The sequence below is a fragment of the Panthera pardus genome, unplaced genomic scaffold (assembly GCF_024362965.1).
Source record: "Panthera pardus isolate Hobbes unplaced genomic scaffold, ASM2436296v1 HiC_scaffold_24, whole genome shotgun sequence".
In the NCBI taxonomy this organism is placed as follows: domain Eukaryota; kingdom Metazoa; phylum Chordata; class Mammalia; order Carnivora; family Felidae; genus Panthera; species Panthera pardus.
This window is the reverse complement of record NW_026526810.1, coordinates 101,892,812-101,920,365: the sequence shown is the minus strand read 5'-3', so window position 1 is coordinate 101,920,365 and position 27,554 is coordinate 101,892,812. Positions and strand designations below refer to the sequence as shown.

At 40.3% G+C, this 27,554-nt stretch overlaps 1 protein-coding gene across 3 annotated transcripts in view; it reads left to right on the top strand.

Annotated features, from left to right (window-relative positions):
- The window catches only part of PPP2R5E (protein phosphatase 2 regulatory subunit B'epsilon), a 150,698-nt gene that overhangs the window by 68,927 nt on the left and 54,217 nt on the right, over positions 1–27,554 (top strand). For all 3 annotated transcript variants that reach the window (XM_019451597.2, XM_019451596.2, XM_019451595.2), the window contains exon 3: positions 14,169–14,365. In XM_019451597.2, the coding sequence (XP_019307142.1) occupies positions 14,169–14,365 (197 nt within the window). The remainder of the gene's footprint in view (positions 1–14,168; positions 14,366–27,554) is intronic.

Sequence of the window (27,554 nt, the reverse complement as noted above, 5' to 3'; positions counted from 1 at the left end):
TTTTTAAATAAAATGCTTCTTTGCTCTGAAAGTGTTAAGCTTCCCAGACACATATTCTTTGTCTTTTATAAAATGTTTGTATTACTGTTGTTTAAGTTTCCGTTTTGGAGTCATACACTCACAATTGTGCATACCTGTATAACACATCCATAAACACATACTTGTAAGTCTCTACCTCTCTACCGCTATTATTTTTATACACCCTGGAAAAATAAGGTTTTAAAATGGATTTCATTTTTCTTAGTATGATGTTTCAAATGTGAATTTTGGATTTCGTCAATGCTTATATGTGGGCTATGTTTATGTTTAATTTATATTGTAGTATGCCTTGTATGAAGCCGACACGAATTCCACAGTAAGTGGTGTCTCCTACATGCTGTCACTGGGTTTTATTGCCCAGATTATGACTTTAATTATAAATGTACACTCTTTATTACTCTTGGGATTAAAGGTCATTCCATCAGTGTAGTCCCTCAGTCCTGTCACTCTCAGGAGCTTAAGGGCTCATATTTAAAACTCCCAATGGAGGTTCAGAAATAGCATCTCTAAGCTGGCATTGCAACATTGGATTGAGTCTTTTTTATGCTTTAAATCTTTTTTTTTTTTTTTAAGTTTAAAGATATTGTTGGTGTCAACTTACGTTATGAAATAATAGACAGTGGGCTTAATTGATGTTAATGTGATATCTGTTTCTCTATGCATCTATCTAATTTGTTTTTAAAACCTTGTATCATATTGTTAAAGTAGCTGCAGGTTCATCCCATCCTGAACTGATTCACATTGATGTTAATCCTCAAAACAAATGGAAAGTACACAGGCCATTTTTTTATCCCTTGTAGAAGTAATCTCTGGGGGAGGGGAAGCCCTCAAGTACCTGAAGTACTTGAAAATAATGTGATCTTTTATTTTATTTTTCTTTCTGCCTGCCTTCCTTCCTTCTTTCCTTCCTTCCTTCTTTCCTTCCTTCCTTCCTTCCTTCCTTCCTTCCTTCCTTCCTTCCTTCCTTCAGGGGGAGTGCTTGCCGAACATTTGTAATTCCATTAATTTATTTCTTTACCTTATAACCACAACATAAGTAAAAATAGTCTTTTTGAAGGTTTTTTTTGGCTCATACTTTGGAACTCAGCTAGAACAACAATGTTGACTCTTGTGTACATCTTGGGAGTTTGTTCTATTAATTTCATTTTTTAAAAAGTTTTTTTATTAAAAAAATTTTTTTTTAATGTTTATTCATTTTTGAAAGATGGAGACAGAGCACAAGTAGGGGTGGGCAGAGAGAGAGGGGGACACAGAATCTGAAGCAGACTCCGGGCTCCGAGCTGTCAGCCCAGAGCCCGACGCGGGGCTCGAACCCACAAACCGTGAGATCATGACCTGAGCCGAAGTCAGATGCTCAACCGACTGAACCACCCCAGGCGCCCCCTATTAATTTCTTTTTATCAGATTATGATTTTATGACTTTCTCCTGGTCTCAAAAGCCAAGTGCGGAAGAGAAGATGAATTATGGTGTGTGAGGGTTTTAAATACTATAGATGGCCTTTGTTTGATTAAAGTTTGATATTATTAGAATAAAATTTCAACAAAAATTTAATATTTCTAGAGGTGCTTCAGAATTTATTAAGTGGTTTAAAAATAATTTTAAAGCTATGCCAAAAATGCTAAATACATTTCTATACAGAAAATAGTTTTAATGAGAGCTATGAAACAAGGAATTGATTCTATGCTGTATGTTATAGGTACTTGATAGATGTGTGTCAAATGAGTGACAACTTTGTGAACAGCATTTTCCATCCTACAAATGGCTTTTTCACTTAATCCTCACTCAACCCTGTGAGGTACATTTCCTCAATTTTATGGATGAGGAAACTAAGGCTCAGAGAAATAAGTGGCTTGTCCAGTGTCACCTAGTAAACAGTAAAGATACGATTCCAGCTCAGGACCAGCTTCGAGGCCAAAGTCTAAAAGCGATTCACAAGGCCCAAGATGACCTACGCTACTCATACCTCACTCTTCTGATCCATCTCCCCCACTTTTCACTTTTCATGTGGATCCAGCCACGTTTGCTTCTTTGCAGATGCTCAGATTCACCAGCACGCTCCCTGCTGCAGAGTTCCTTTGCACTTTCTATCCCCATTCTTGGGCCCCCTTTCCCCCAGATGCCCTTTGGGCTGACTGCCTCACCTCCTTCAAGTGTTTGCTCAGATGGCTGTCTTCCAGGTGAATACTCTTTATTTTATTTTATATTTTTTTAAAATTTTTTTAATGTTTATTTATTTTTGAGACAGGGAGAGACAGAGTGTGAACGGGGGAGGGTCAGAGAGAGGGAGACACAGAATCCAAAGCAGGCTCCAGGCTCTGAGCTGTCAGCACAGAGCCCGACGCGGGGCTCGAACTCACGGACTGCGAGATCATGACCTGAGCTGAAGTCGGCCGCTCAACTGACTGAGCCACCCAGGCGCCCCATGAATACTCTTTAAAGTTGTACTGTCCACCCCCAGCATACCACTGCTCAGCATACTGGTTTCCCCCATAGTGTATACCATATAATGTATTCATTCGTTCATTCATTCATTTATCCGTTAATTTTTTTTAAGTTTCTTTATTTTGAGAGAGAGAGTATGAGCAGGGAAAGGGCAGAGAGAGAGAGAGAGAGAATCCGCAGCAGGCTCTGCACTGTTAGCACAGAGCCTGATGTGGGGCTCAAACTCATGAACCAGGAGATCGTGACCTGAGCCGAAACCAAGAGTCAGACACTTAACAGACTGAGCCACCCAGGCACCCCGTATTTATTTTTTTTTACTTGCAATTATTTGTCTTCTTGTGCTAGAATGTAAAATTCTTTGAGGGAAGGAATTTTAGTGTCTTCATTATGTTATCCCAGCAGTGCTTGGCCCTTCGTGGGATTTCATTGAATATTTGGTGAATGAATGAGTAAGTGAATGCAAAGCCTTTGCCATTTGCACTAAACCTTCCAACTTTTCTTTTTTCTTTTTTTACTATTTATTTATTTTTGAGAGAGTGTGAATGAGGGAGGGTCAGAGAGAGACGGGGACAGAGGATCCGAAGCAAGCTCTGTGCAGAGAGCCTGATGCAGGGCTTGAACTCAAGAACCATGAGATCATAACCTGAGCCGAAGTCAGATGCTCAGCTGACTGAGCCACCCAGGCACCCCTAAACCTTCCTCCTTTTCATTTATTAATGGCACACTTGGCAAAATTATCAGGTTATTTTTGCTGTGGAGGGCATTCCAGATTATACTGTTTCATTAATGTTGTACATTCATCTTCATTTTGAGTCTTTTTCTCTCATCCTTGAATAAAAACTATTCTGTTTATTTTAGAAATCAACTAAATTAAAAAAAAATTTTTTTAATGTTTATTTTAGAGAAAGAGACAGACACAGCGTGAGCAGGGGAGGGACACACACACACACACACACACACACAGGATCTGGAGCAGGCTCCAGGCTCCGAGCTGGCAGCACAGAGCCCGATGTGGGGCTTGAATCCATAAATTGTGAGATCATGACCTGAGCCGAAATCGGATGCTTAACTGACTGAGCCACCCAGACGCCCCTCAACTAAATTTTTTTAAAAGAAATTTTGCTGACACTTTGCCTTTAAAAAAATATATATATATTTATTTATTTTGAGATAGAGAAAGCATGAGTCAGGGAGGGGCAGAAAGAGAGGGAAAGAGAAGGGGAGAGAGAGAATCCCAAGCAGGCTCTGCATTGTCAGCACAGAGCCTGACAAGGGGCTCAAAGCCATGAACTGTGAGATCATGACCTGAGTTGAAGTTGGGTGCTCAACTGACTGAGCATCCCAGGCGCCCCCCCAACTAGATTTTTTTAATGAAGTGTTAGAAAAGAAGGCATTATTTTATTAGATTGGTAGGGGGAGGTGATATTTTCAAGAAACTAAGGACCTGCCTTTTTTAGTTAGGTTTTTGTCAAGTAACCTGGCCTATTATTTCCTTTTTATGCTCATAAATATTTTATCGTAAAAAACCATCCTTGTCTGTCTGTCTTTTCTTCCTTCTCGCATTCCTTCCACCTTTTTGGAAACGTAACTGCCATGTAACATTGTATAAGGTGTGTAAGCATGTTGCTAACACTTCCATCTGGTCACATAATTACTATTTCTTTCTTGTGGTGAGAATGTTTAAGATCTCTCTAAGTAACTTTCAAGTATATGTTATTATATACATAGATCCTGAAACTTACTCATAATTGGAAGCTTGTTCCTCTTTGACTAACATCTCTCCATTTCCCTCACCCTCCAGGCCCTGGTAACCATCATTCTGGTCTCTGTTTCTAAGAGTTCGGCTTGTTTACATTTCACATATAAGTGAAATCATATAGTATCTGTCCTTCTCTGATTTACTTTGCTTAGTCCATCTTTCCTTAGGTTTTTTTTTTTGTTTGTTTTATTTTGTTTTGTTTTGTTTTTTGAGAGAGTGCGAGGGCATGAGTAGGGGAGGAGCAGAGGAAGAGGGAGAGACGGTCCTAAGTGACAGGAGGCTCAGTCTCAATCTCAGGACCATGAGTTCGTGACCTGAGCCAAAATCAAGAGTTGGGTGCCTGACCTAGAGTGAGCCACCCAGGCACTGCCATTCTTACCTGGGTGCCCGCATTCTTATTTTTTAATTTTCATTTTATGACTTGGTATTAAAATATTGGAATAATTCATTTTATTTAACATTCATATTGAACCTTTCCCTCTATCCTGCAGTCTAATTTTATTTCTAGAGGAATAAAGTTCTAATTTACAATTGGAAACATGGAGAAAGAAGATTCAATATGTAGAATTTATTTTTTACGTTTATTTATTTTTGAGACAGAGAGAGAGCATGAACGGGGGAGGGTCAGAGCGAGGGAGACACAGAATCTGAAACAGGCTCCAGGCTCTGAGCTGTCAGCACAGAGCCCAACGCGGGGCTCGAACTCACAGACTGTCAATATGTAGAATTTATTGATTAAACCTGTGTCTGTTGTGTACTTACCATATTCTAGAAACTCCTCCTTGGATCTGGGTATTTAAAGATAATCAAGACACGTGTTTGATTCACTGGTTTAAAAAAAAAAAAAAAAGTACCAGTATAATGTGGCAAGTTCTCGACTGGAGGTGTGTATAAAATTTTGTGGAAATTTTTATCTTACGTAGTTTCTAAGGACTACATGGCTGCCGTAAAATGAAAAGCTCCTGGACTATTGTGGGTATGTGTTATCTTCTCAGCTTTTCTGGTCATCTAAACACAGTTGAAATTGGTATGTCAGTGTGGCTAGAACTCTGTTATCCATGCTACAGACAGGTGTTGGAACAAAGTGGCGATACGGCCCAAAGGTCCCCAGATACAGGCTGTGGGAAAGTTGTTCCTGGTGCCCGGCAAAGTGAGCACTAAGTAGAGGGAAGGAAGGTCAAGGCAGAGAACACACGATATCTGTGCATGGGCACGTGCCACCGTCCGTTTTGAGGAAGGATTGACTTTTATTCTGAGATTGCCCTTCTCTTCTTTTATTATTCAAAAGAGCTTTCTGTTTATGAAATTATAGTGAAAATATGGTGGCTACTTACTGTTTTCATGACTTTATCTGAAAAACAATGTCAGCTTGGTCTTTTTTGTAATTTTATTGATATAGAAAATCCTCAAAAAAGGGAATCATTGACAAAGATACTTTTGAAAGCTGTGTCCTGCAGCCCCTTTTTGGGGGTGGGGGGTGAAATAGCCCAGCATGCTACAGGAGTTTCTTGTGTTCAGAGGCCCTGGTTCCATCTCTGGAAATAAGCCCTTAGGTGATGAATTAATAATAGATTTATGGGGTGTCTGGGTGGCTCAGATGGTTAAGCATCCAACTCTTGATTTTGGCTCAGGTCATGATCTTGCTGTTCATGAGTTCAAGCCCAGCATCTGGCTCTGTGCTAACAGTGTGGAGTCTGCATCAGCCAGAGGCTTTGGTGGCTTCGGTCCTGTGGGTGATTTTGGTGGCAGGAAAGTAATCTACACCTATAATTAGGAAGGAATTGATCAATTTTTAAATGTTTTATTTCTTGTCCTGACAAGTTTCAGTGACTGCCTTGGCATTAGAAGGTAAAACATGAGGGATAGCTAATATGAAGGGTTGGAAACAGAAATATTTATTAGAAGTTGTGTGCAGGGGCGCCTGGGTGGCTCAGTTGGTTGAGTGTCTGACTTCAGCTCAGGTCATCATCTCACACTCCATGAGTTCGAGCCCCGTGTCGGGCTCTCTGCTGACAGCTCAGAGCCTGGAGCCTGCTTCAGATTCTGTGTCTCCCTCTCTCTCTGCCCCACCCCCCCACTCATGCTCTGTCTCTGTCTCAAAAATAAATAAAAACATTAAAAAAAATTTTAAAAAAAGTTGTGTGCATATGCATGTTTTGTATGTGTGGACATGTGTGTGTGCATGTATGTTTTTCTCTCTTCTGATTGGAACATAGTGTCAAAATAATATGAGAGTAGTGTCAGAATAATATGAGAGCCTTGAATCCTATAATTTTGCTGCTGCAGCCACTGGTATGCATCAGTGGTGACCTTTGGGTTTAGCTTATAAGTGGAGAGCAGGTATTTGTCAGCTTTTGGGAAAGGAAAACTGGAGAGATCCACAGAAGAATAATAACAAATACATGTTGATTGTCCAAGCTGAGCAGAATAATTAATATATTGTTGTTTAGAACTTTAAGTTACCTATCTACCATTGATCACTAGTTCGGTTCTGATTTTATGCTGTTTACGTTTTAAAATACCTAAATGCTTGTAGAAAAGTCCATCAGATTTTCCTTTGCTTTTTTTAGATTACAGCTTCTCTTAAACAAGTGTCTAACCGTGACAGCTTATCCGTAGAGCTCCAGTGGCGGTGGTGGTATTGATCACAGTCACCATCACCACCATCGTCGTCGTTACTGGTGTGGGCTCTGGGATAAGATGACCTGGATTCGCATCCCAGCTGCAGCCCTTAGTAGTGGGTAATGTTGTGCAAGTGATTTAGCTGTTCTGGTCCCCAGTCCTTTCTTCTGAAGAAGTGGGATATTAATAGTGGCCACTCATAAGGTGTTCTGAGGATTAAAGGGGGATGATTCCTGTAAGGAGCTTAGTATAGCGCTTTGCACTAGTCTGTGTTCATTATCATTGTCATTCTTTTTACCTTGAAACATCAGTACTGGCCTTTTCTGCCTTTCAGTTTATTGCTTAAACTTGTTTAATACTCACACCCTGGTCTCATTTTTTGGATACTAGATACTGTTTCATCTGTGTAGCCATTCTATGAGATGTACTTTTTACTTATTTTGTTTTTTAAAGTTTATTTATTGATTTATTTTTTTGAGAGAGAGTGTGTGGGAACGTGGGGGAGGGGCAGGCAGAGAGAAAAGGGAGCGAGAGAATCCTAAGCAGGCTCTGTGCTGTGGGGCTCCCTCTCACGTGAGATCATGAGACGTGTTTTGAACCTGTGGGAAAAGCACATGCTAGTAATCAGCCAAGTGTTTCCTATCTTATTAATAAATTGGAAGGAGTTCTAAAAGCAGCCAACTGTACATTCACTTCTTTACGGCCCAGGAGAGGAAGGAATGCTTTCACTGTTGTAGATATTTCCAGGGACCTTCCTTTTCTTGGAAATGGCAAGTTTTCACAGTTAGTTTTTTTGTTTTTTAATTGCTGTTTTTATCTTTTTTTTTTTTTTTTGGGGGGGGGGGAGAGGGAGAGAGTGAGTGGGGGAGAGGGAAGAGAATTTAAGCTGGCTCCACGTTGAGCCCAACATGGGGCTTGATCCTATGACCCTGGGATCATGGCCTGAGCTGAAATCAAGAGTGAGATGGCTGAACCGAGTCACCCAGGCGCCCCTCACTGTTAGTTTTCAGTGAACTAAAAAGAGAAAGAATTTCAAAGGTGAAGAAGATGAGAGAAGGTTATTACTTTAAAAACTGGCCTCACATTGAAATCACTTGGGATGCTTTTAAAAAATACAGATATATAGTAGTGGAAATACCACACCACCACCACGGTCATCAATAGCAGAACACACGTTTTTAAAAAAAAAATTTTTTTTTTTTTAACGTTTATTTATTTTTGAGACAGAGAGAGACACAGCATGAACGGGGGAGGGGCAGAGAGAGAGGGAGACACAGAATTGGAAGCAGGCTCCAGGCTCTGAGCCATCGGCCCAGAGCCCGATGTGGGGCTCGAACTCACGGACCGCGAGATCGTGACCTGAGTTGAAGTCGGACGCTTAACCGACTGAGCCACCCAGGCACCCCAGAACACACGTTTTTGAACCCACTGCTTTGAATACAGTAATAAAGTAATTGGAATGGTGAAGTTTTCAATACTTATTTTAGCTACTGTGTTAGTTTTGAGTTAGTTTCTTTATGTTGAAGTAGCTTGTGCAATCAACATGTTACAGACTAGTTCATAGGACATGAAGCCTCATATTACTACTTGGTTCATTAGAAAGACTTAGAGTTTTTTCTCCCTGTTTTGATGAAATATAGCTGGTTATATCTGCAGTTTTGGGGGTGTCAAAAACAATTCCTAATTTAAGCATAGTTCACTAATAAAATAGAATTCCATTTAGTTTTACCAAAATATGTGCTACGAGAGGAGAATGCCTCTCGTATCTGTGTTTAGAAGTAAACTAGGTGGCAAGGGTTTGGACAAAGCACATGGACAGTCAGTCAGGCAGGCATTTTACTGCTGGTACTAACATGCCATGCTTCAGTTCATCAAGGACTAGTTTTCTGTAAATGCAGTTTCATATGCTTTATGCAAATGAAAGTCTCGTTGACTTTATTGAAGTTTTAGAGGGTTGTATGTGATAGGGATGGAGACTTACATAATTTAGGGAAAGTTGTAAGGGTTGAGGTGGGAGCAGGGATCAAAGACCATGTTTATATCCTCTGTGTTGGTAACTTGATTTTTTTGTGAGAGTGGGAGAACTGGATGTAAAAGGGCTGAGGAATGGCTTAGGACATTTTCAGGTGAAAAGCATTCTTAATTCTTAGTAGGATTTTATTGCAGATCTTTTGAATGAACATAATAGGTTATAAATATTTTTCATCAGGAGCTCAAATAATGTTACTGCTGAAGCTTCCAATTCAAACATCATTTTAGAGAAATGTTTTTTCATTATATTTCCACATTCATTTTAATAGCCTATGTGTGAGTAAGTTACCAGCCCATGTCTTTTTTTTAAATGAATTTGCACTTTTTTCTGTGATGATATGACTAATAAATGTTATAATGATGTAAACCTTCTTTATTTATTTGATTGGCCTGTTTGCAAAGTGTGAATTTAGTGTTCTGATTTTCACCAGCTTCAGTTGAATGGAGCCTTAGAGCACTAAACCCAAAGGACACCTAGTTTATGTTTCATTTCTTGTACTTTTGCTTTTTTTTGGCTTTGCAAAGTCCTGAGTCAGGCCCTGCGGGAAGATGGGCCGATATTGGATCCATGATCCTGTGCCCCAAACATTAGTTGGGATGGAATAATGGAAGCTTGTTGACTAGGGAGGAATGAGTTTACTTTGCTAATTACAGACAAACACTAATAAACCGTCAGCTCTTGAAATCATAGTAAGGGTGAGGGGAGGTTCATGTGTGTGTATGAGTGCCCGAGCACGTGTGCAGGTAATGCGGCGGCGGGAGGTTGGGCTGTGTGGCTAAAGTGTATTTACACTCCTGTTAACTGTTCTTTGGACACAAGGAGAATCTTTGTCTCTTAATTTGAGCTTGCATCCTCCCTCTACTGTGGAATTCTATGTTCGTTTTCCCATTCCTTCTTGTTACTTGTAAATTTTAAAATTATTTGGGTATGAACACCTTGGAAGTGGGAGTAGTCCTTTTCCCTAGCTTATTGATGAAAATTGGTAGGAGGATGCTGGGAGATGCAATAGAAAAGGCATATGGGAGAAAATGACTAATGCTAAAAGAGAAAAAGAGGGACAGTACAGTGAGTAATGTAACTGCCAAGTTGATTGACCACTTAGCTGGTCACTAAATTATTTTCTTGGGTGAGAAACATATTCTGGAAATCAACTTAATTTTGAGAGTTGTTCCAGAGCAGTAGAATCTGATTTTATGAATCTTATCCAAAACTATGAGAATTGATTCGGTTATCTCCTTTTTAAACAAATACTAACATTGGATGGATGGGTTGTTGTGCTCATGACCTTCATGGTATTATATAACCACTTATTGATTCCTCATTATTTATGGTTATGATTCTGTGGAATTCTTCTCCTGGGGGCAGGGACAGCCTGTGTAGACCAGAGGTGTCCATTAGAAGAGAGACGACACAAGCATCCATCCACTGCCTGGTCTGCTTTGGGATTCTAAGATGACCTTTAATTTTTCTAATTTACATTTATTTCTAAATGTCTGTAATTTGTAATTTGTTTTCCTTCAATCTGAGTTATTTCAGAAGTGTTTAGATTCTCAGGTGGCTTGCATTTGGGAGGTGGGTGACTTTGAACTGTTAAAATCTAGTGTTATTACATTATGGTTAGAATGCATTGCCTATGTGATTTCTTCTTTTTGTCATTTATGATCTTCTTTTTCCGACCTAGTACCTGATACTTTTGATAAATGTTTCTTTAAAAGATACTTGTTACCTGCTTCTGGGACCGGTTCCATAAGACATTAAACTTATATCATTGAAACCTTCTGGGCTACTCAGAGTGTTTCTTCTCCGATACTGGCTTGTTCTACCTTTTCACATTACCCATTTTCATAGCTCACTGGGATTAGGGAGATGAAGGCAAGGAGGTTGAGAGCAGCACAGCTATTTGAGGCAGTCAGAGGACCAGACAGTACAAGAGCCCTTTGCTCAGGCTGATTTGGGTCCTCCTTCAGTGAGAATGAAAAAAATTTTTTTTTAAATTGTTGCTGTAATTGAATTGTCTCTTTCAGGAATACTCCTCCCTCTTTTTCTTTCAGTCAGTCTTGACTACTTCTGTTATTTAAGTTAAGGAGAAGAGATCATTTAGAAGAATTTAGCCTGTGATAAAGAATAGCTTATTGCTGTGTGTGTTAATCTCAGGAATGGGCTAGAGGGAGGATAGAGAAGGGGTTCAGCCTGATCCTTTATGAATGGGGCATGTTGGAGATTACTTGTTGATTTCTCTCTGTGTTCTTCCTTTTCTTATCTTTTTGCACACACCCCGTTTTATGAAGTCTGATATTCCTCTTGTCTTTTATTGAGTTTCATGGTTGCACAATGATGAACAGTCCTTGCTCTGGAGCCAGTGTGCCTGGGTTTGAATCCTGTCTTTCTGCTTGTTGGCTGTATGATTCTGGGCAAGTCACTGAATTTCCTTGTGTCTTGATTTTTTCATTTGTTAAATTGGAAATAGTACCTACTGCGTAGAACTGTTGTGGTATTATGTGAGATATGATACTTGAAAATGCTTAGAATAGTACACAATAAATGTACCCAATAGTGCTTAGTAAATGAAAGCGATTATTATTCCATTAGGCAGATGGATAGCCTGCTTCACATTTGTCTATGACATTACGTCAATTTGGATTAAGAATAAATTTCAACTGCCTAACATAAAAAAAAAAGACCGAATGTTAATTGCCTGAATTTTAAAAATAGCCAAATATATGAATCTCTTGAGGTTTTTTGCAGCGACCACAATGATTAATCACTGTTGTCACTACTTAAATGATGGTTTGCTTTTTGGAGGAAAGGCTGTCACTTATAGATGCTTTCATAATTCGTATGTGCTGAGTTATGCAGTTCTCCATGTAAGTGGTCTGGTTTTCAAGCCTTATTAAAGTTACTGTATCAAAAATAGGATTAATTAAAATCTCCTTTAAAGATTTTAACCTGAGTGTTACATTAATAAGATTGTTTTGTTCCCTGTGCAGCATCAAAACTTCCATTCAGCTTTGAGGTATGAGGTCTGACTTAGAACTTGCCGGACTTTAGTACTTAACCATCATGGTCCTATGCATGTAACTAGTCATTGGCTATGGATATATAGCCATTTTTATAAGCTGCTTAGTTTTGTTTACTTACTAATTAATTTTGAATGCTAAAAGCAGGTAGCAATTAAAGAGAAAGCTTGGTCTGATTAAACTCAGTTCTTATAGTCTTTAGACTAGTTTTAATGGTATTTATTTATTTATTTATTTATTTATTTATTTATTTATTTATTTATGAAGGAGAGAGAGACAGAGCATGGGCAGGGGAGGAGCAGAGAGAGAGGGAGACATAGAATTTGAAGCAGGCTCCAGGCTCTAAGCTGTCAGCACAGAGCCCGATGCGGGGGCTCGAACTCACGAACTGTGAGATCATGACCTGAGCCGAAGTTGGACGCTCAACCAACTGAGCCACCCAGGCGCCCCAGTCTTTAGACTAGTTTTAGACTAGATTTAGACTAGACTAGTTTCACCTAGATGTTTTTTTTTTTTTTAATGTGATTAAGTCTAGGGGCATAGAATAAGATATCTCACAGCTTAAATCCCAAAGTCTTTGTAATACATTAGGCTTTTAGGGACCCATGGGGGTGGTGGTAGGGGAGGAAACTTACAGGTTAAGAATAATTTCTAAATTTATAACTTGTTTTCACTAAGAATAACAGTGATGCTCTACATACCTCCAAAAATACTGACTACTTCTTGTTCCTTTGTATCTGGTAGGAAAATCCTGTGTTTTCAGGTGTCCTGCCCACTCTCATCTAGGCTTACCTGAAAGTTGATGTCAGCAGGCAGTGTTTTGGGAGAATTATCTCTGAGGTCCCGGGTACTTGGACTAGCACTTGGGTTGTGGGGTGTGAGCAGGGGAAGAGGGTTGTGGAGAGGAGTCACGTGGACCCTTTAAATAGGAGCCTGCCCTCACTGCCTTCTGCTAGGGCCGCTGGTGTTGTAAGGTGAGTGCTGCTAACTGTCGCACTTACCTCCAGAGAATAGGTGGCCCGTGCTTTACGGCTGCTGGAAAGCATTTACTGGGAAGCTGGCAACTGAAGGTGCTTGCAAGTGAGTGGCCAAACATTGTTAAAGTCCTTCTTGAGTGGTACAAAGGGAGTGTGGAAATGTGGTTGGAGACCTGGGCGCTGGGCCCAGTTCCGTAACTTATTCATTGTGGGACGACCTCAGTGATAGTCTCTAATTTTCTTTTTGGGAAAATAATATCATGCCACCTGCTTACCTTTAAGAGTGTTTTGAGGATTAATGAGTTACGTACCTTGGATGAAGGCGGGAGCCTGGTCATAATTTCATTGCCTTTTTAGAGAAGATCCAGTTTGGGGAATAAAGTAGTGAAAATAAAGGAATGGAATGGGCTGTCTACAACTTGGTGTGTTTCACGTCCAGCTGTAAATCAGGTTTTCATTCTCACTGAGGAATTTTAACTTGAAATTTTTATATATTTTTTTAGAAATGACATCAAACCAAATGTCTGACCTGCTGTTTGTGGGAAAAGAACAGATGTTTATTCCGAGAACATACTAATGAAGATGTTAGTGGTTTTCTCGCACTGTTAAGGGAATAAGATGGGTCATAAGAGAGAGCATAGATTGAAGTATAGTTTGCTCTTATTGTCCCATCACTGGTGTGTTCTTTTTGAGAGAATTGATATTACTTCATTTTGTTGGTTTTCCAAGTTTCTTTGACAAAGAAACTTCATAGATGTCAAGCCAAAACAAAACAAAAAATATAAACACACATACAACAGTTGCTTTAAATACCAAGGATGTCAGCGTGAAATTAAAATGAATTTACTGACATTTCTGCTTTGAAATTTTTTTAGTAAAACTAATTTAAACCAAGTGAAAACTTGTGGCTTTACCTTATAATGGGAAGTTTGACCTTTTTCAGTGCTTTTGGCTCAGGGGTTTTGACATGGGATGTTCTTGGTTAAAATTTGCTTCAACTTTCTAATGGCTCTTGGGATTTTGGTCTATCTTTGGTTGGAATAGATATTTGGAATAGCAAATGCTGTCTATTGTGTTGGTACCACGTAGCTTTCAAAGACAAGGTCTCCTAAGTAGTGGCTATGGTATCCCCTCCCGCCCATGTGTAATTGTTAAAAAGAACACTGTTGTCATGTGAATTCTTATTTTTTTGAGCTTGCCTTTGAAGTAACTTTCACAGAGAATTCCTGTTACCTAGAAATTGATGACAGACTTACACCATTTCCTTTTTTTTTCTTAGACGTTCCGTCCTCAGAGCAGCCTGAACTGTTCCTAAAGAAACTTCAGCAGTGCTGTGTCATTTTTGACTTCATGGACACGCTATCTGATCTTAAAATGAAAGAATACAAGCGCTCCACTCTTAATGAACTGGTGGACTACATTACAATAAGCAGAGGCTGTTTGACAGAGCAGACTTACCCTGAAGTAGTTAGAATGGTGAGTTTCTTTGTTTCGCCGCGGACACTTTTAAGCACCTTCCATAGCGACGTACAGGTGTAATTATTGCAGAGTCAGGTCACTGGAGGTCACCTCCACAAATGAGAACCAACCTTCTGAGAGCTAAGCTAAAGTAGTCGGAACAATACTAGAATTTGAAGAGTATGATTTCATGAGAATGAAATCCACAACTTTTCACCTACAACAGTACTGGAGGAACCAGCGACTTCAGAGTATGAAGCCAGGATTGCCAGGGTGTTCTTGGATTTCTGGCGTTGGGAAAAGAAAAGACACAGGAGAATCAACACAAGTTTTAGATCTGTGTTTGAAAAATATTCAAGCCTGTTGGATGTCTTGATTTTTTTTTTTCTCCCCTCCCTGTTCACTGTGGTAATTTAGAAATGGCTTTAACCTCAATAAAATTGTGATTTGTAGAATCTAGTTAAAGCCTCTCCTGGCTTTATAAACTAATCATTCCCATTATAGTCTTGAAATCTGGGGTGATGTCTTTCATTATTTTTGAACAGTGTCTTGCACTTTGTGTGGTCATTAGGAGTTAAGAGAAGAAACATTATTAGCATAATAGAAGTAATTATGTTCTTTTTGGGTCAGTAATTATATTCGTTTTTTTTGTTTGTTTGTTTTTTAAAGCTGAGCCAAAATATGGTTTTCTGTTGGATTTCTATGGGAAGCTTGCCTTCCTTGGCATCCCAGAAGATGTTGGATCTAGAGAGTACGTGCTCTTTTGGGGAGGTGGGGCTCTTCCACTAATTGGTGAAATTATGCTGCAGAAATCCAGAAGGGTCAGCGCAACCACTGGGAATCCCCTTGGAGAACCTGGCCCATTCTCTCTGTACTGCTGAAAACTGTCTAGCTTTTCAGTTCAACTTTTATCATTTGTATTCAACAAATACAGAAAAGAGACCTCCATGATGAAGTAGATGTAGTTAAAAATGAATAGTTCAGATTTGGGAAGGGATGTGAATTATCATAACTTGAGAAACCGTGACTGATATATGAAGATCATTTCAAAACAATGTCCAGTGTATCCCTCAGATATGTGTTTGAGTTTATGTTGCATTTGTTGTTAATTTACGAGAATATACTAGTAGAATGTCTTGTAGGTTAACTATTAACATTGTAGCTCTTGAGCAGTGGTTCTCAACTAGGGGTGGTTTTGCTTCCCAGGGCACTTTGGCAATGTCTAGAGACGATTTGGCAGTCACACCCAGGGGTGGGGAGGGGCATGCTACCAGCATCTACTGGAGAGAGGTCGAATTGCAGCTAAACATCTCATGATGCACAGGACAGCCCCCTAACAAAGAATTATCTGGCCCTAAATGCCAACAGTACTGTTGTTGAGAAGTCCTGCTCTCGAGTTGGCATGCTATCTGAACCTCTTAACCTGACACCTAAGGTTTTCTCTAGGCCATCTGCTTTCTGCAGGTTTTGGTTTTAACCTACCCATTGGTTTTAACCTACCCCTTGGTTTTAACCTACCCATCTCCTCAGCCAACAGAGGTATCCACCGTTTATAACTTCCTTCTATATCTCATTCCATGGATTGTCCATTAATATGTAAGCGCATATAAGCATATAGATATAAATACACAAGTCGTGGCATACTATACACACTTATCTGTGCCTTGCGTTTTTCACTTAGCAATATAGACTGTATATCAGTGCACATAAAGCTGTCTCATTCAGTCTTACAGGTGTGTAATACTTCATTGTGTGGGTGAACCATAATTCATTTAACCACTATCCTATGAATATCCTTATATACCTGTCAGTTTACCTTTGTGTGAGAACCTTTGTATGTTTACTGGTTTGTTTTTTTTAAATAGCCTTTCTTTCCCCCTGTTTCTGGACCTTCATGTGTTTCTTGGGCCCCATCTCTGATTCTCCCCTTCCTTTCAAGACTCGGCTTAAGGTGCTACTGCTGTTTCCTGAAAAGCTCAGAGTTGTCCCCTACCTTCATTTCCTTCATCTCTTGGCAATTCATCCTTTTGGAATTTGTTCACTTGCTGCCCTTTAATTTTTCACACCTTTATTTGATTTTTCTAATTAGACTATAAGCACTTCTAGGCAGGAACTATGTCCTGCACATCTCTGTGGCCTCCAGAATACCTCCTAGTGCAGGTCTATCAGGAGTTCGTTGAACGAGTGAATGAATTCCCTCTTAAATGCGAGTGTTTCAGGCTCTCAAATTATCTCAAATTAAGATATTGAATGTCATTGGGTTATATTTAGTTTTTAAACCCAGTATTTGGCATAATCAAAAAATTCTTTTATTCCTGTGAAACCAACTTGGTTCTAAATGAGCTTTGGTCTCTTAACGGAGACTATTTTCCCTTCTCCCCTGCCCTCCCCCAACCCCCTCCCAAAAATTGTTTTTAAAAGTCTCCCGTCAGTTGAGTTGTGTATGAATGTGCATTTTAAAATATACTGGAGGCCTACCTTAGGAGATGTTAAATCTGTAGCACGCATACTGTTCTAGGGCATTAGAAAATCAACTTTCCAGATGGTGGTTTAGGGTTCTCAGGGGCGTAGTTTATTTTTCAGATCTCATGATTTGTGAAGTTGTAACCATTAATTTTACATGGTTCTTAGGCAGTCTGGGGCATTTACAGAGAAGGAGTTAGTGTGGGAGAGTCTGAAAGAGAAGAGAATTTGGAGCCACACAGACCTGGGCTCAAGTGCCAGCTCTGGCCGCACTTACTTGCTTCAGCACCTTGGATGGAGCCCTTCCTCTGGGGCCTCAGTTTTTGTGTGGTGCTAAGAGGCACATGGGATCAGGCGAAGGGTGACCATAGTCCTACCTCCGCTGCTCCATGAATACTCTGCCTAAGTAAAGTGCTCTGCACGTAAAGTCCTCACCTCCTCAGATACAGTCTTGCAATACAGTCTAGCAAGCTGGCCGCTTACCACTCCATAAGAAGGGTTGGAACCCAGTCCCCACTTGTTGCCCTCTACTCCCTTCCATTTTGCCACCTCGGAGGCCCCTTCTATATAGAAATTCTGGTGCTGCCACTGCCCACTTTCCTCATCTGTATCACACCTGCCTTTTTCTGGCCTTTTGTGAGGATTGGCAATATCTGTGTACAAAGCTCTTGGAATAGTCCCGAACATATGGCAAGCATTAGTTCAATAGTGCTATGTTTGGATGATTCTGTTATTATATACCTGATTTTACAATCATTGGTGGAACCCAGCATTCCTTTTGTGGACTTGAGGTGTTGTCAGCTGGATGTGTCGTATTCCATTGCCTCGATGGTTCTCAAATTCTGTAACTCCAAGATGATCCTGCCTGTTGAACAAATGTCACTGTCCCCACCTATTCTTTCTTGTTATTGTAAAATGCAACCACTTTCACTAGGATTAGTGAAGGAAATGGTGGTGCTTTTAGTGAAATATCAGTAAGTGATAGCCAGGTTTTATAAACGAGGATGAGTAATGACTTACAGTGACAGGTTCTGGTGTTAGCACTATTACCAAAAGCCTTTGATCCAACCTGAAAGGATCTGTCCTTTGAGAGTTCTCAATCTGTTAGGGGAAGGAAAGAGTGACCGATAAAAGTAATCTGTGAGTTGTGGAAGCCATTTTTAGCATTTAAATGAAGTCTAGATACCACCTCCAGGCTGCTAGAATTAAGAAAGCAAAGCAGCTCTTGATGTGTAAACAGGATAAAACAATGTAGTGCGTACCTTCCCTGCGGGAGAGTTGTGTGGGCTGGTGGAGAGAGCCCGAGACCGAGAATGTGGAAGTCACCGTCCACTTGATTGATGGTGAGGTCTCGGGCAAATAATTAATTTCCTCGCAAGCCCTGGTTTCTCCTGTGTATAAATGGAGGGGGTCGGTAATGATTGCTCCCACCTTCCAGCTCCGAAAACCACTGGCTCTTTCAGTCAACACAGTCTAAGAAATTGAGAATGGATTCTGCTTCCAAAATAGTAGCTTAGGTAAGTGGTTTGTTTTCATGTATTTCACCTGAGGGCAAATCTGATGGAAAAAAACGAGAATCAGGACTTGTAGTTCCTTGAGGCTTTGGCTCATTCTGCTTTGTATCATCTCGAGTGTCAGGCTTCTGTCCTTGAGTCAGTATTTTTACCACATTATGCTAATGTTTTCTCTTTGGTTCTGTTGCCATGCATCCATCTGAAAGACTTTTTAGAATTTCTGGCTCTCCCAGTAATCTTGTGCTATTTTTTTTTTTTAACCCAAACTCGAGCTCTTTGTATTTTATGCTCTTTATATGTGCACATCTTCCTTTTCAAAAACGTCACTTTTGGGTATAGTTCGAATGTGAGATGGTATCTCATTGGTGAAGACGTTATTTTAGCTAACTCCAGCTAAAGTTTACTGAATGACTTAGAACCACACTTTTACATTTTGATAATAAAAAAAGGCTGGGTCCTGCTCTGTCAGCAAACTTAAAATCAGGTAGAAGGGATACTCATGAACAAATATAAGAAAATGTCATACGTGTATTAATAGAGGTGTATATACAAGGCAAGAAAGGAGTACAGAGGGTGAGTAGTCCGAGGTAAGTAGAGATGGTTAAGGAAGGCTTTTTACAAAGGAAGTCAAGCCTCAGTAGGTGTTAAAAGGTGAATGCGTGTTTTCTAAGTGGCTGAATTAGTGTTGAAATGAAGAAGAGAATTACATGATGCAAAGGGATTTCCCAACCCATGATAGATTCAGAGAAACACAAGTAGTGTTGTCACAGCATTTTATGTGTGTGTGTGTGTGTGTGTGTGTGTGTGTGTGCGCGCGCGCACACGTGCGCACGTGTATTGGGGAGTTCGAGGAGGTGAATGGTGGCAGTTGAAGCTGCAGGTGTGGGCCCGTTCTTGAAAGAACCTCACAGACAGTGGATAAACATTGGAAAGTTTTGAGCAGTTGAGTGACATGGTCAGATTTGTATTGCACTGGCAGTGGGCCAGATAGATTGGAGGGCACCAAAATTGAAGGCGGAGAGGAATCAATTAGGGAAGGGGTGTTTTAGAGAAGCTGTGAAAGCCCTAAGGCAAACACAGGTATGAAAGTAGAGAAGGAGAAGAAAGGATGGCATTTGAGACTCACATAATATTGAAGCCACTTGGCATTTGTGTGGATGTTTGCAGTGTGAGAAAGAGGAAGGGGTGGTGAGGATAGCTTTGGGAATTAGGTGGTTTGTTATGCCACTATTTGAGAAAGGTATAGCTGGAGGGCGAGTGGGTTTTGCGTGGAAACCGAGCAGTGGACTTTTGGTGTGTTACTTGGAGGTTATGGGAGACCTAGATGTGGAAAGGTGAAGACGGAGATTGGGAATTGTCGGTGTGGGAGGAGAACAGGAGAAAAAAAGAACGATGATGGAATGGCCGGTGGTACAGGGAACCACTGTGCTTTCGAGCAGTGGTGCAGGTGGGAGCTGGGGGGTTGAGGAGCGCTCAAAGTATAAGGAAGTTGAGATGATGCCTGTAGATGGTGATTGCACGTACACTGATGGAATCTTGGGCATACTGCCTTCATTAGAATACAGTCTTAGGCCTTCTCTTGCAGACAGTATACCTTGTTGCTGTGGTTGTTTGCTGTTATTTATTTTCATATTTTGTCTTTATGTCTTTACTTTTATTGGTTTCAAAGTCTGCCCTACTTCTCATCTGTGGTTAAATTTCTATATACCTCACATTGTAGAATATGTGATTTTTCCAAAGGTGATATAGTTTTAAGATAAAATACTTAGAACATTTTTTTTTCTTTTCTCTTGAAGTCTTTCCTTGAGTCCTAATTATTGTTTCTTGGCCACCATTAGCTTTGTTTTTCCTATTCTCAAATTATACCCTGTCATTTGGTTATCTGTGTGTTGTATCTTTTATATATCCTTTGATTTAACAGGAGATCACAGCTCTGGTTTGCCTCTTAATAGAAGAATATGGTTCTGTAGAAAATAATGAAGTTGCAATTAAAGGTCTCTGAGTCTGCCTACACAGACTTATAGGAGTGCTTTGTTAATTTCACTACATGCTTTATTGGCTGAAGGACAGACAGAGTTTCTTTTCATAAAATAACAACTATCTAAAAGTGCCTTGGGAATGATAAGTACCAGGGGGAAATGTGAAATTTCCATTTTTCATCTTCTGGCATCTGATAAGGAATGTAACCATACATCTTGGCCAGAATTTGCCTTGGAGGTGACTCTTCAGACTGGAAGGAGATAAGATCTGACCCATGTGGTGGTGCCTGTGTGGGGGTGATGGTGGTGGAGATGGGCTGCCTACGCTACTGAAAATATAAATAATGGAAGAGAATTGAGTGATGTCTGGGAAGGGCATCTAGGAACTGAAATTATTGGCAAATTTTGAGAATAGGAACAGGACCTGAGAATTAAATTGGAAAGTGAAGGATTCCTTGTTACTTAGAAAAGAATTTAAGGTTACGATAATGAAGATTATCAACACACATTTTTAGAATGAGATCCAGAAGAATTGGCCGCTCAAGGTTAGGAGCATATTGTTACCACTTGTAATTTATCAGAGGGTAGAGAGACTGGCAGGCACTTTGTCCTCTCTTTAATTACTGTAAATCTTAAACAACTGCACTGTGCTTCTTTAGTTAATGCCCACTTAATAATATTCGTTTAGCATACTAGGGTGTCTGTAGATTGTTTTTATAGAGTCAGTGGACCTTCTGATGTTGACTGCAGAATTTTGGGTATTTTGTGTTTGTTTGTTTGCTTGCTTGTTCGTGTATTTATTTATTTAATTTTGGAGCATGAGAGGGGGAGGGGGCAGAGAGAGAAAGAGAAAGGGAATCCCAAGCAGGCTCCATGTTCAGCATGGCAGACTCTGACACAGGGCTCCATCCCACAGTCCCAGGATCATGGCCTGAGCTGAAATCAAGAGTTGGACGCTCAACTGACTGAGCCACCCAGGCACCCCTGTTTTGTGTATTTTCGTGGTAGAGGATCCATAGCTTTTGACTGACTATTCAAAGACATACCTGACTCCACAGGGGTTTAAGCTTGATTTTACCACACGTGCAATGCTCTGCTAGATGCTGCTCTCTTGGAAAATACACGATTGGAAAGGAGCAGAGTCTTCCCATTCATGGCAGTAACTAAAGATGAAAAATGAAGTTGTTAGAATGATTTCACCAGTGAAACCATCTGGGCCCGTAGTTTTCTCTTTCAGCAGGTTTTTTCTGGTAGTGCATTCAGTTTCTTAAATACATGCCTGACTCTAGATTTTCCGTTTCGTCTTGTGTCAGTTTTGGTAGGTTGTTCTGATAGTTGCACAATTTACAGTTGTAGTCATGTACTTAATCTTTATAGCATCTTCGCAAAGGTGTGTACTCATAAAAGATCACCAGCACTTGTACAAATTCCATGGTTAGCAGCACAATTGTCTGCAGCACCTACAATATATGAGTTAATTTAGTCTTCACAACAACCCTGTGAGATCGATAGTAATATTATGTATATTATTTTATAGATGATGTGAAGGAAGTAGAGAGAGGCTGTGGAACTTTCCCAGAGCTACTCACCTGGGGAACAGGCAGGGCGGATTTGAATCCGGGCTGTTTGGCTCCAGAGACCATACTCTTAACTGCTGTGCCTAATGCTTTCCTGGAATCATCCTTTACTATAGGAATGAGGACTAAACCCCAAAGATTGGACTCCTGCCTCTGAACTGTGTCCTTTTCCTTGAGCTCTTCTAAATAAATAGGTAATAGGGTTTTGAATAGCCTTTCCCTGAATCTTGCTGCTCCTCACAAGGCCAAACCAAATAGCAGGCTTCAGGATTAAATGTTCATTGTTGCTTAAGAAACAGCTTCCCTCTCCCGCTCTCTCCCCTCACCACTTCACTACCCCGCCTTTGTGTTATTCTTGAATTAAGAGTGCTTCTCAACCTTGTTTTCTCTGCTCTCCCCCTCCCTTCCAGTATGGGAGAGTGAACAATGATTGGGAGGTGAAGAGGAGCTCAGGAGGAGGGCTGTGTAGTTCAGAACTCTCCTCTGTTCCACCCAAAGTACAGTTCTTGAGATGATCCTATCTCCTGAGTTCATGTGCTCCCCCCATATCTCTTTTGTCTGTCCCACCATTAGAAGCAGGCAAGCTCTACCAGCAGTCAAGGCATCCTTGCGTTACCTGCTTAGCTTGAATTTGGAGCAAGGGAGTTAGATGATGGGAACATCCCTCCGTCTCCATGATGGTCCCCAATCAGCGCTTACATGGGTACAGTCTCCTTTTTGTTGCCCTTGCTAGGTGAGTCCTGCCACTTAGACGAGTCTTCAGCTTTTTAAGCGTGTGATGTTATAAGGTTGTTATGATGTCATTATCGCTGTCATTTGTCGTGATACCACCTCTACCACTCCTGTTAGACTCCCCTTTTTCTTTAGATGGTTTAATCAGTTTTTCTAGCTAGCTACAGTGAATCTTGAGAGGCTGAAAGCTTTTTTTTTTTTATAAGTCTCTGTAAGGTAGCTTTCCATATCTTTTCTCTGTTGACTTAAAATTTTAATTTTTCATGGGAAATTTCATCTCCAGGTCTTTTTTTTTTTTTTTTTTTTTTTTTTGGAAGACCCTGTAAATCTGCTTGTGCCTGTGTGGTTAGAATTATATATACATGCATATGTATACAGCCCTTAGTTTACCTGAATAAGATTTTTCCTGATACACTTGCATATTCATGTCTATACTATATTAATAATTTACCATTTCTCTCCAGCAGACATTCTCTCTTAAGGAATCTGACAGGGATTTTAATGGGTTTAGTTTTAATTTAAATGTACAAAGGAGTGGGTTTTTACTCAGGAAACAACTGAGCTACTCATGATTGCTATTTGCTTCATTTACAAGCTGTATCCTTCTGGCTTGACTGCTTTACAGATTGTTCAGAGTTTTCAATATACTTAAAATTGTTTGACAGCTGTGACTTGTCTAGCGCTGATGTATCCAATACTATCCTTTCTCTGTAACGGGAAGGAGAACGCTCCCTCTCTTTCTTTCCCCCTCCCCTGAAACTGGCTGCAGAATTGTGCAGGATAAGTCACAGAAGTGCATTCAGGTTTTGGTTTCTCTTTTCTCCTACCTTTTAATTTAACCTTGAAAATGAAAATATGATTAGAGGTGTAAGGAATGCTTCTGGAAAAATCTACTGAGGAAAATATGTGATAAAAAGGTTGGGAAATTGTTGCCTGTGGTTTCTATGTAAGTAGGTCTTGGATAATTCTAGCACTTGCTGTTAGTTTATGTAGTTCAGCTGTCTCTCTACTGAGGACAGAAGTGAGAGAGGAAGGGACTTATTAACTGATTCTCTAAAGAGAAAGCTGGTTATACCCCAGTGATGCATTATGAGCAGGAAAAAACAGAAAATGAGTGTCCTCAATGTGGAATTCTCTGAGACGGTAATGCCTGAGGCAAGAATTTGGCAAGAAAACAACAAGCAGGTCATTTCCAGGAGGTAGCTGGCTTCTAACCAATATTAAAAGCCAAACTTGATCTGTAGGTGAAAACAAGAAGAAATACGCTATCCAGTGACTTCTGTGGAGGAAGTTGCCTCTGGAAAATGAGGATAAGATAAGGGACTTCTAGAGTTAAAATGCAGTTTCAGGAATGAATAGAGAGAGGTGGGGATTTGCTGAGCAGTGAAGGGAAAACTAGAAAGACCAGAGCCTCGGGCAGCAGCAGGTCCTGGGCAAGGAGCAGCATTGCCAGGAAGGCAGGGGTGACACGTGGAGGAGAGGATGTTTGGGATGTTTCAGGATAAAAATAGGACTGGTTGTAACAATTTGGTGAGTTGGAAAGCAAGTTTATCTTTTAATAAAATGGATAAGCAAGCCATGTTGGAGAATATAATGTCTCTTCACTCTTCAGAGATGTAGGTATCAGACAGGGAGTGGGGGCTGGGCAGATAGTGTTAGGTACTTACTAAATGGGCTGCTTTGAAATACTGTGGAATTTCCTTTCCTGAAGAAGGTAAGGCCTTTATGAGAATAGGGTAGAACACTCTGGAATAATGCAGCCCTCTTCCTTTTGTGGGGACTTTTGGCCTTTTCTCTAGAAGTATTTGTTGAGTTTAGACAATAGAGAAGGTGCTAGAAAATTGAGTGTGTATTTGTGCTGTCCATCAGGTACAAACTGGGGAGCCTGTTGTGTGCCCTGTTCTGGAAAGTAGGAGGAGTAATTTGAGGGGTAAAATAATCAGAAGGCAATGATCTATAAATACACATTTAAAACGGAAGCTAACAGGGTTGGTGGGCAGTTCCTGTCCCGAGAGCCCTTTCTTGGTTTCTTTCTGAGGCACTTACACCCACACTCCAGCCTCCCCTCCAACATGAGGCCAGCATGCCTCCGTGAGGCGTGTGAGGGACGGTTGTCTGCCTTGCCCTCCCTTGGTGGCTGATCTTACTCAATTCGTTATGAAGTGTGTGGGTAAAGAGTGATGTTAATCTGTGATCATGTGTTCAGGTGCGTTTTTGTTTTCATAACTCACCAGCTAGCTCAAGGTTTGTTTTACTAACGAAGGGTCACAGAGACCGAGAGACAAACCAGAGTAAGGGACAGTGATAGCGTGGGCAGCTTCCTGTTTATTTTTAGTGATTTCAAGTAAGAACACATACTCAATAGCCGGAAACATACCTCAGAAGCCTCAAGTGCTTTGTGTGTTTTTAAAATTCAGAGTTTAATTTTTCTTTTAGCATTAGCTGATTTTGAACCGAGTGTTCAAAGCAGATGTTAGAATATACGTGTCCTCAAAAAAGCCCCACGTTGTTACTGTTTTATTAACTTGTGCACTTTGGATTTTCCAGAAACCACTTAATTTAGCAGTTTTAGTACTTCTCTAGGATTGAGGACCCAAAGTCCATGCACAGGAACACGTGGTAGAACCCTGCTGTTGCATGGCTGGCCTCTGTGTGGGGCGTGCGCACTCGACTGCAAGCGCCCGCCAGTACGAGGGCTGTTGCAGTGTTTACACCTCTATTTTTGGATTCTAAGATTTAATATCAACAGTCTTCACTTTTGGATCCACTGCTACATTTCCAGTTTTGGAGACAGTGGAATGTAGTTGTCTCTGTGTGTGAAATACCATTTCCCTGTGATGATTTTGTGTGGGGCTAACAGACTAGAGAGAATTAATTTAACATTACCGTCACCACTTCAGCAGGTAAAAAGCTGCCTCTTATTTTGAGCAGAGTTTAGTCTCGAAATAGAAGCCTGATGGGAGTGGAGGGTTTCATGGTTGGAATTTGTGAGTAATAGGGGGAGAGGCGGGGATGGGTCTAGATTACGGAGGTCTTGGCAAGCCAAGTAAAGGAGGTTAGACTTAATCTTAGACACTGCAAGCAGAGAGCTGCTAATAAGGTTTTTGAATGGGAGGTGAAATGTACATGATACTAGTTTCCTTTCTCCAGCCCCCACCTAGGAAGTCTGTACCCTTCTGCCAGCTCCTTTCAGGGGGTGTAAGGCTGGCAGATTTAACCCAGGATGGCTGATGGCAGAGGGCTGTTGTCCTACCGTAGTCAGATGGTGACAAAGAAAGAGGAAGTGGAGAGAAAATATAAAGAACTCCCCATCCTCCTGTATTTTCTCCTGTGCTCATCAAAGAAAACTTGAAACCAAAGAAAAAAGATTATGTATAGTTTCATTATTTAAATGCAATCAGTGTTCACATGTTAGCCAGTTTCCTCCTAGCCTGGTTTTTAAATGAGGCTTTCCCTTAAATTAAAAAAAAATCCAGATATACTTAACATCAACACAGATTTTAAGAACAGATCTTAGGCAGTGAATCTTCAATGAATTTAATAATTCTCTGTACTCATACAGCCGTAACTCCAGATCTAGAACACGGCCATCACTCTGGAAAATCTCCTTGTGTTCCTTTCCTGTTTCTCTGTATTAAACATTTTTCCCCCTAAGGGAAAAAAAAATAAATTATTTCATCCTAATCTTATTATGTAATTACTTATGTTACTATATGTATAATTTGAACTAAATTTTTTTTCTTCAGCATTGGGATATAAACATGCTTTCACGTAATTAACTAAATTTAAAAGCATCATTCTAATGGCTGCCATAATGTTCCATTATGGGGATATATGATTGTCTGCTTGACTATTTTGGGACATCAAAACTATTTCCAAATTTCCACTATTAAGTATAATATCACCGTTAGCACCAAAGAGATATTGTGAAGGCATAAATCAAATGACCTGTTGATAAGCTGCGTAAAGCAGATAGATACAGGAGAGGAAGAGTTAAAGGAAATTCTAAAGGCTTAGACAGAATGAGGAAGGTGAGAAGAGACTTCTCTTCTAGAGGGAAGTGGAGGTCAGTGAGGATGAGATTGGTTTTGACCAGATTGAATTTGAGATCGAGGGAGATGTCAGAACTGCTCTGTATATAGCTGGAAAAAACAGAATTAAGGACATCCTAGTGCCTTGGAAACAGAAGTCATAGAAGAGGGGACAGAGAACTGAGTACTGAGAGAAGAGCATCATGCCATAAATTCAGCTTTGCTCTACCTTGAGTTCTAATGCTGACTTTTTTTTTTTTTTTTTGGTAAGGATTTGTGTTGTTTATTGGGTGAAGTGATGACTTTGAGACATTCGTTTAACTTCTGTATTCACAGTCTCAAGATCCAGAATGTGCTTTACTTTCTATTTTGCTTCACACTAAGACCTGTTAACATGGTTGGTGTTAATTCTGAGAAAGAGAACTGTAGTGGGAGTATCACTTTTATCAGGTTGGCACAACGGCCATTTGGTTTTCTGGTGGTTCTGCTGGATTCTTTCCCACTAAAAGGGATTGACATGTTTGCATAAGAAAATTGAATTACTTGAATTAGTAGAAGCTACTGGAGAATGGAAGAAGTAATTTAATAGGAAATAATTGCTAACTTTTGAGTTAAATGGGGAGACTTGAACGCATGCATGTATTTATTTACTTTTACCCCCCGAGATCAGACAGATTACTGAAAAGAAATAAAACCCACAAAAACAAAGCAAAATGGAGAGGAGATCTCAGAGTCAGCATCTTGGGAACTAGCAAGCACATGAACTGGTGGTCACTGCGTTGGCAGATGAGAAAAAGTGGAGCTGTAAGCAGCAGCAGGGAGAGTCTGGAAGTAGCCCACTCACACCACATTAACTGCGGGAAGCTTCAGAAAGATGCCTTTCTAAAAGTAAAGGTGCACAGAGGCCAGAA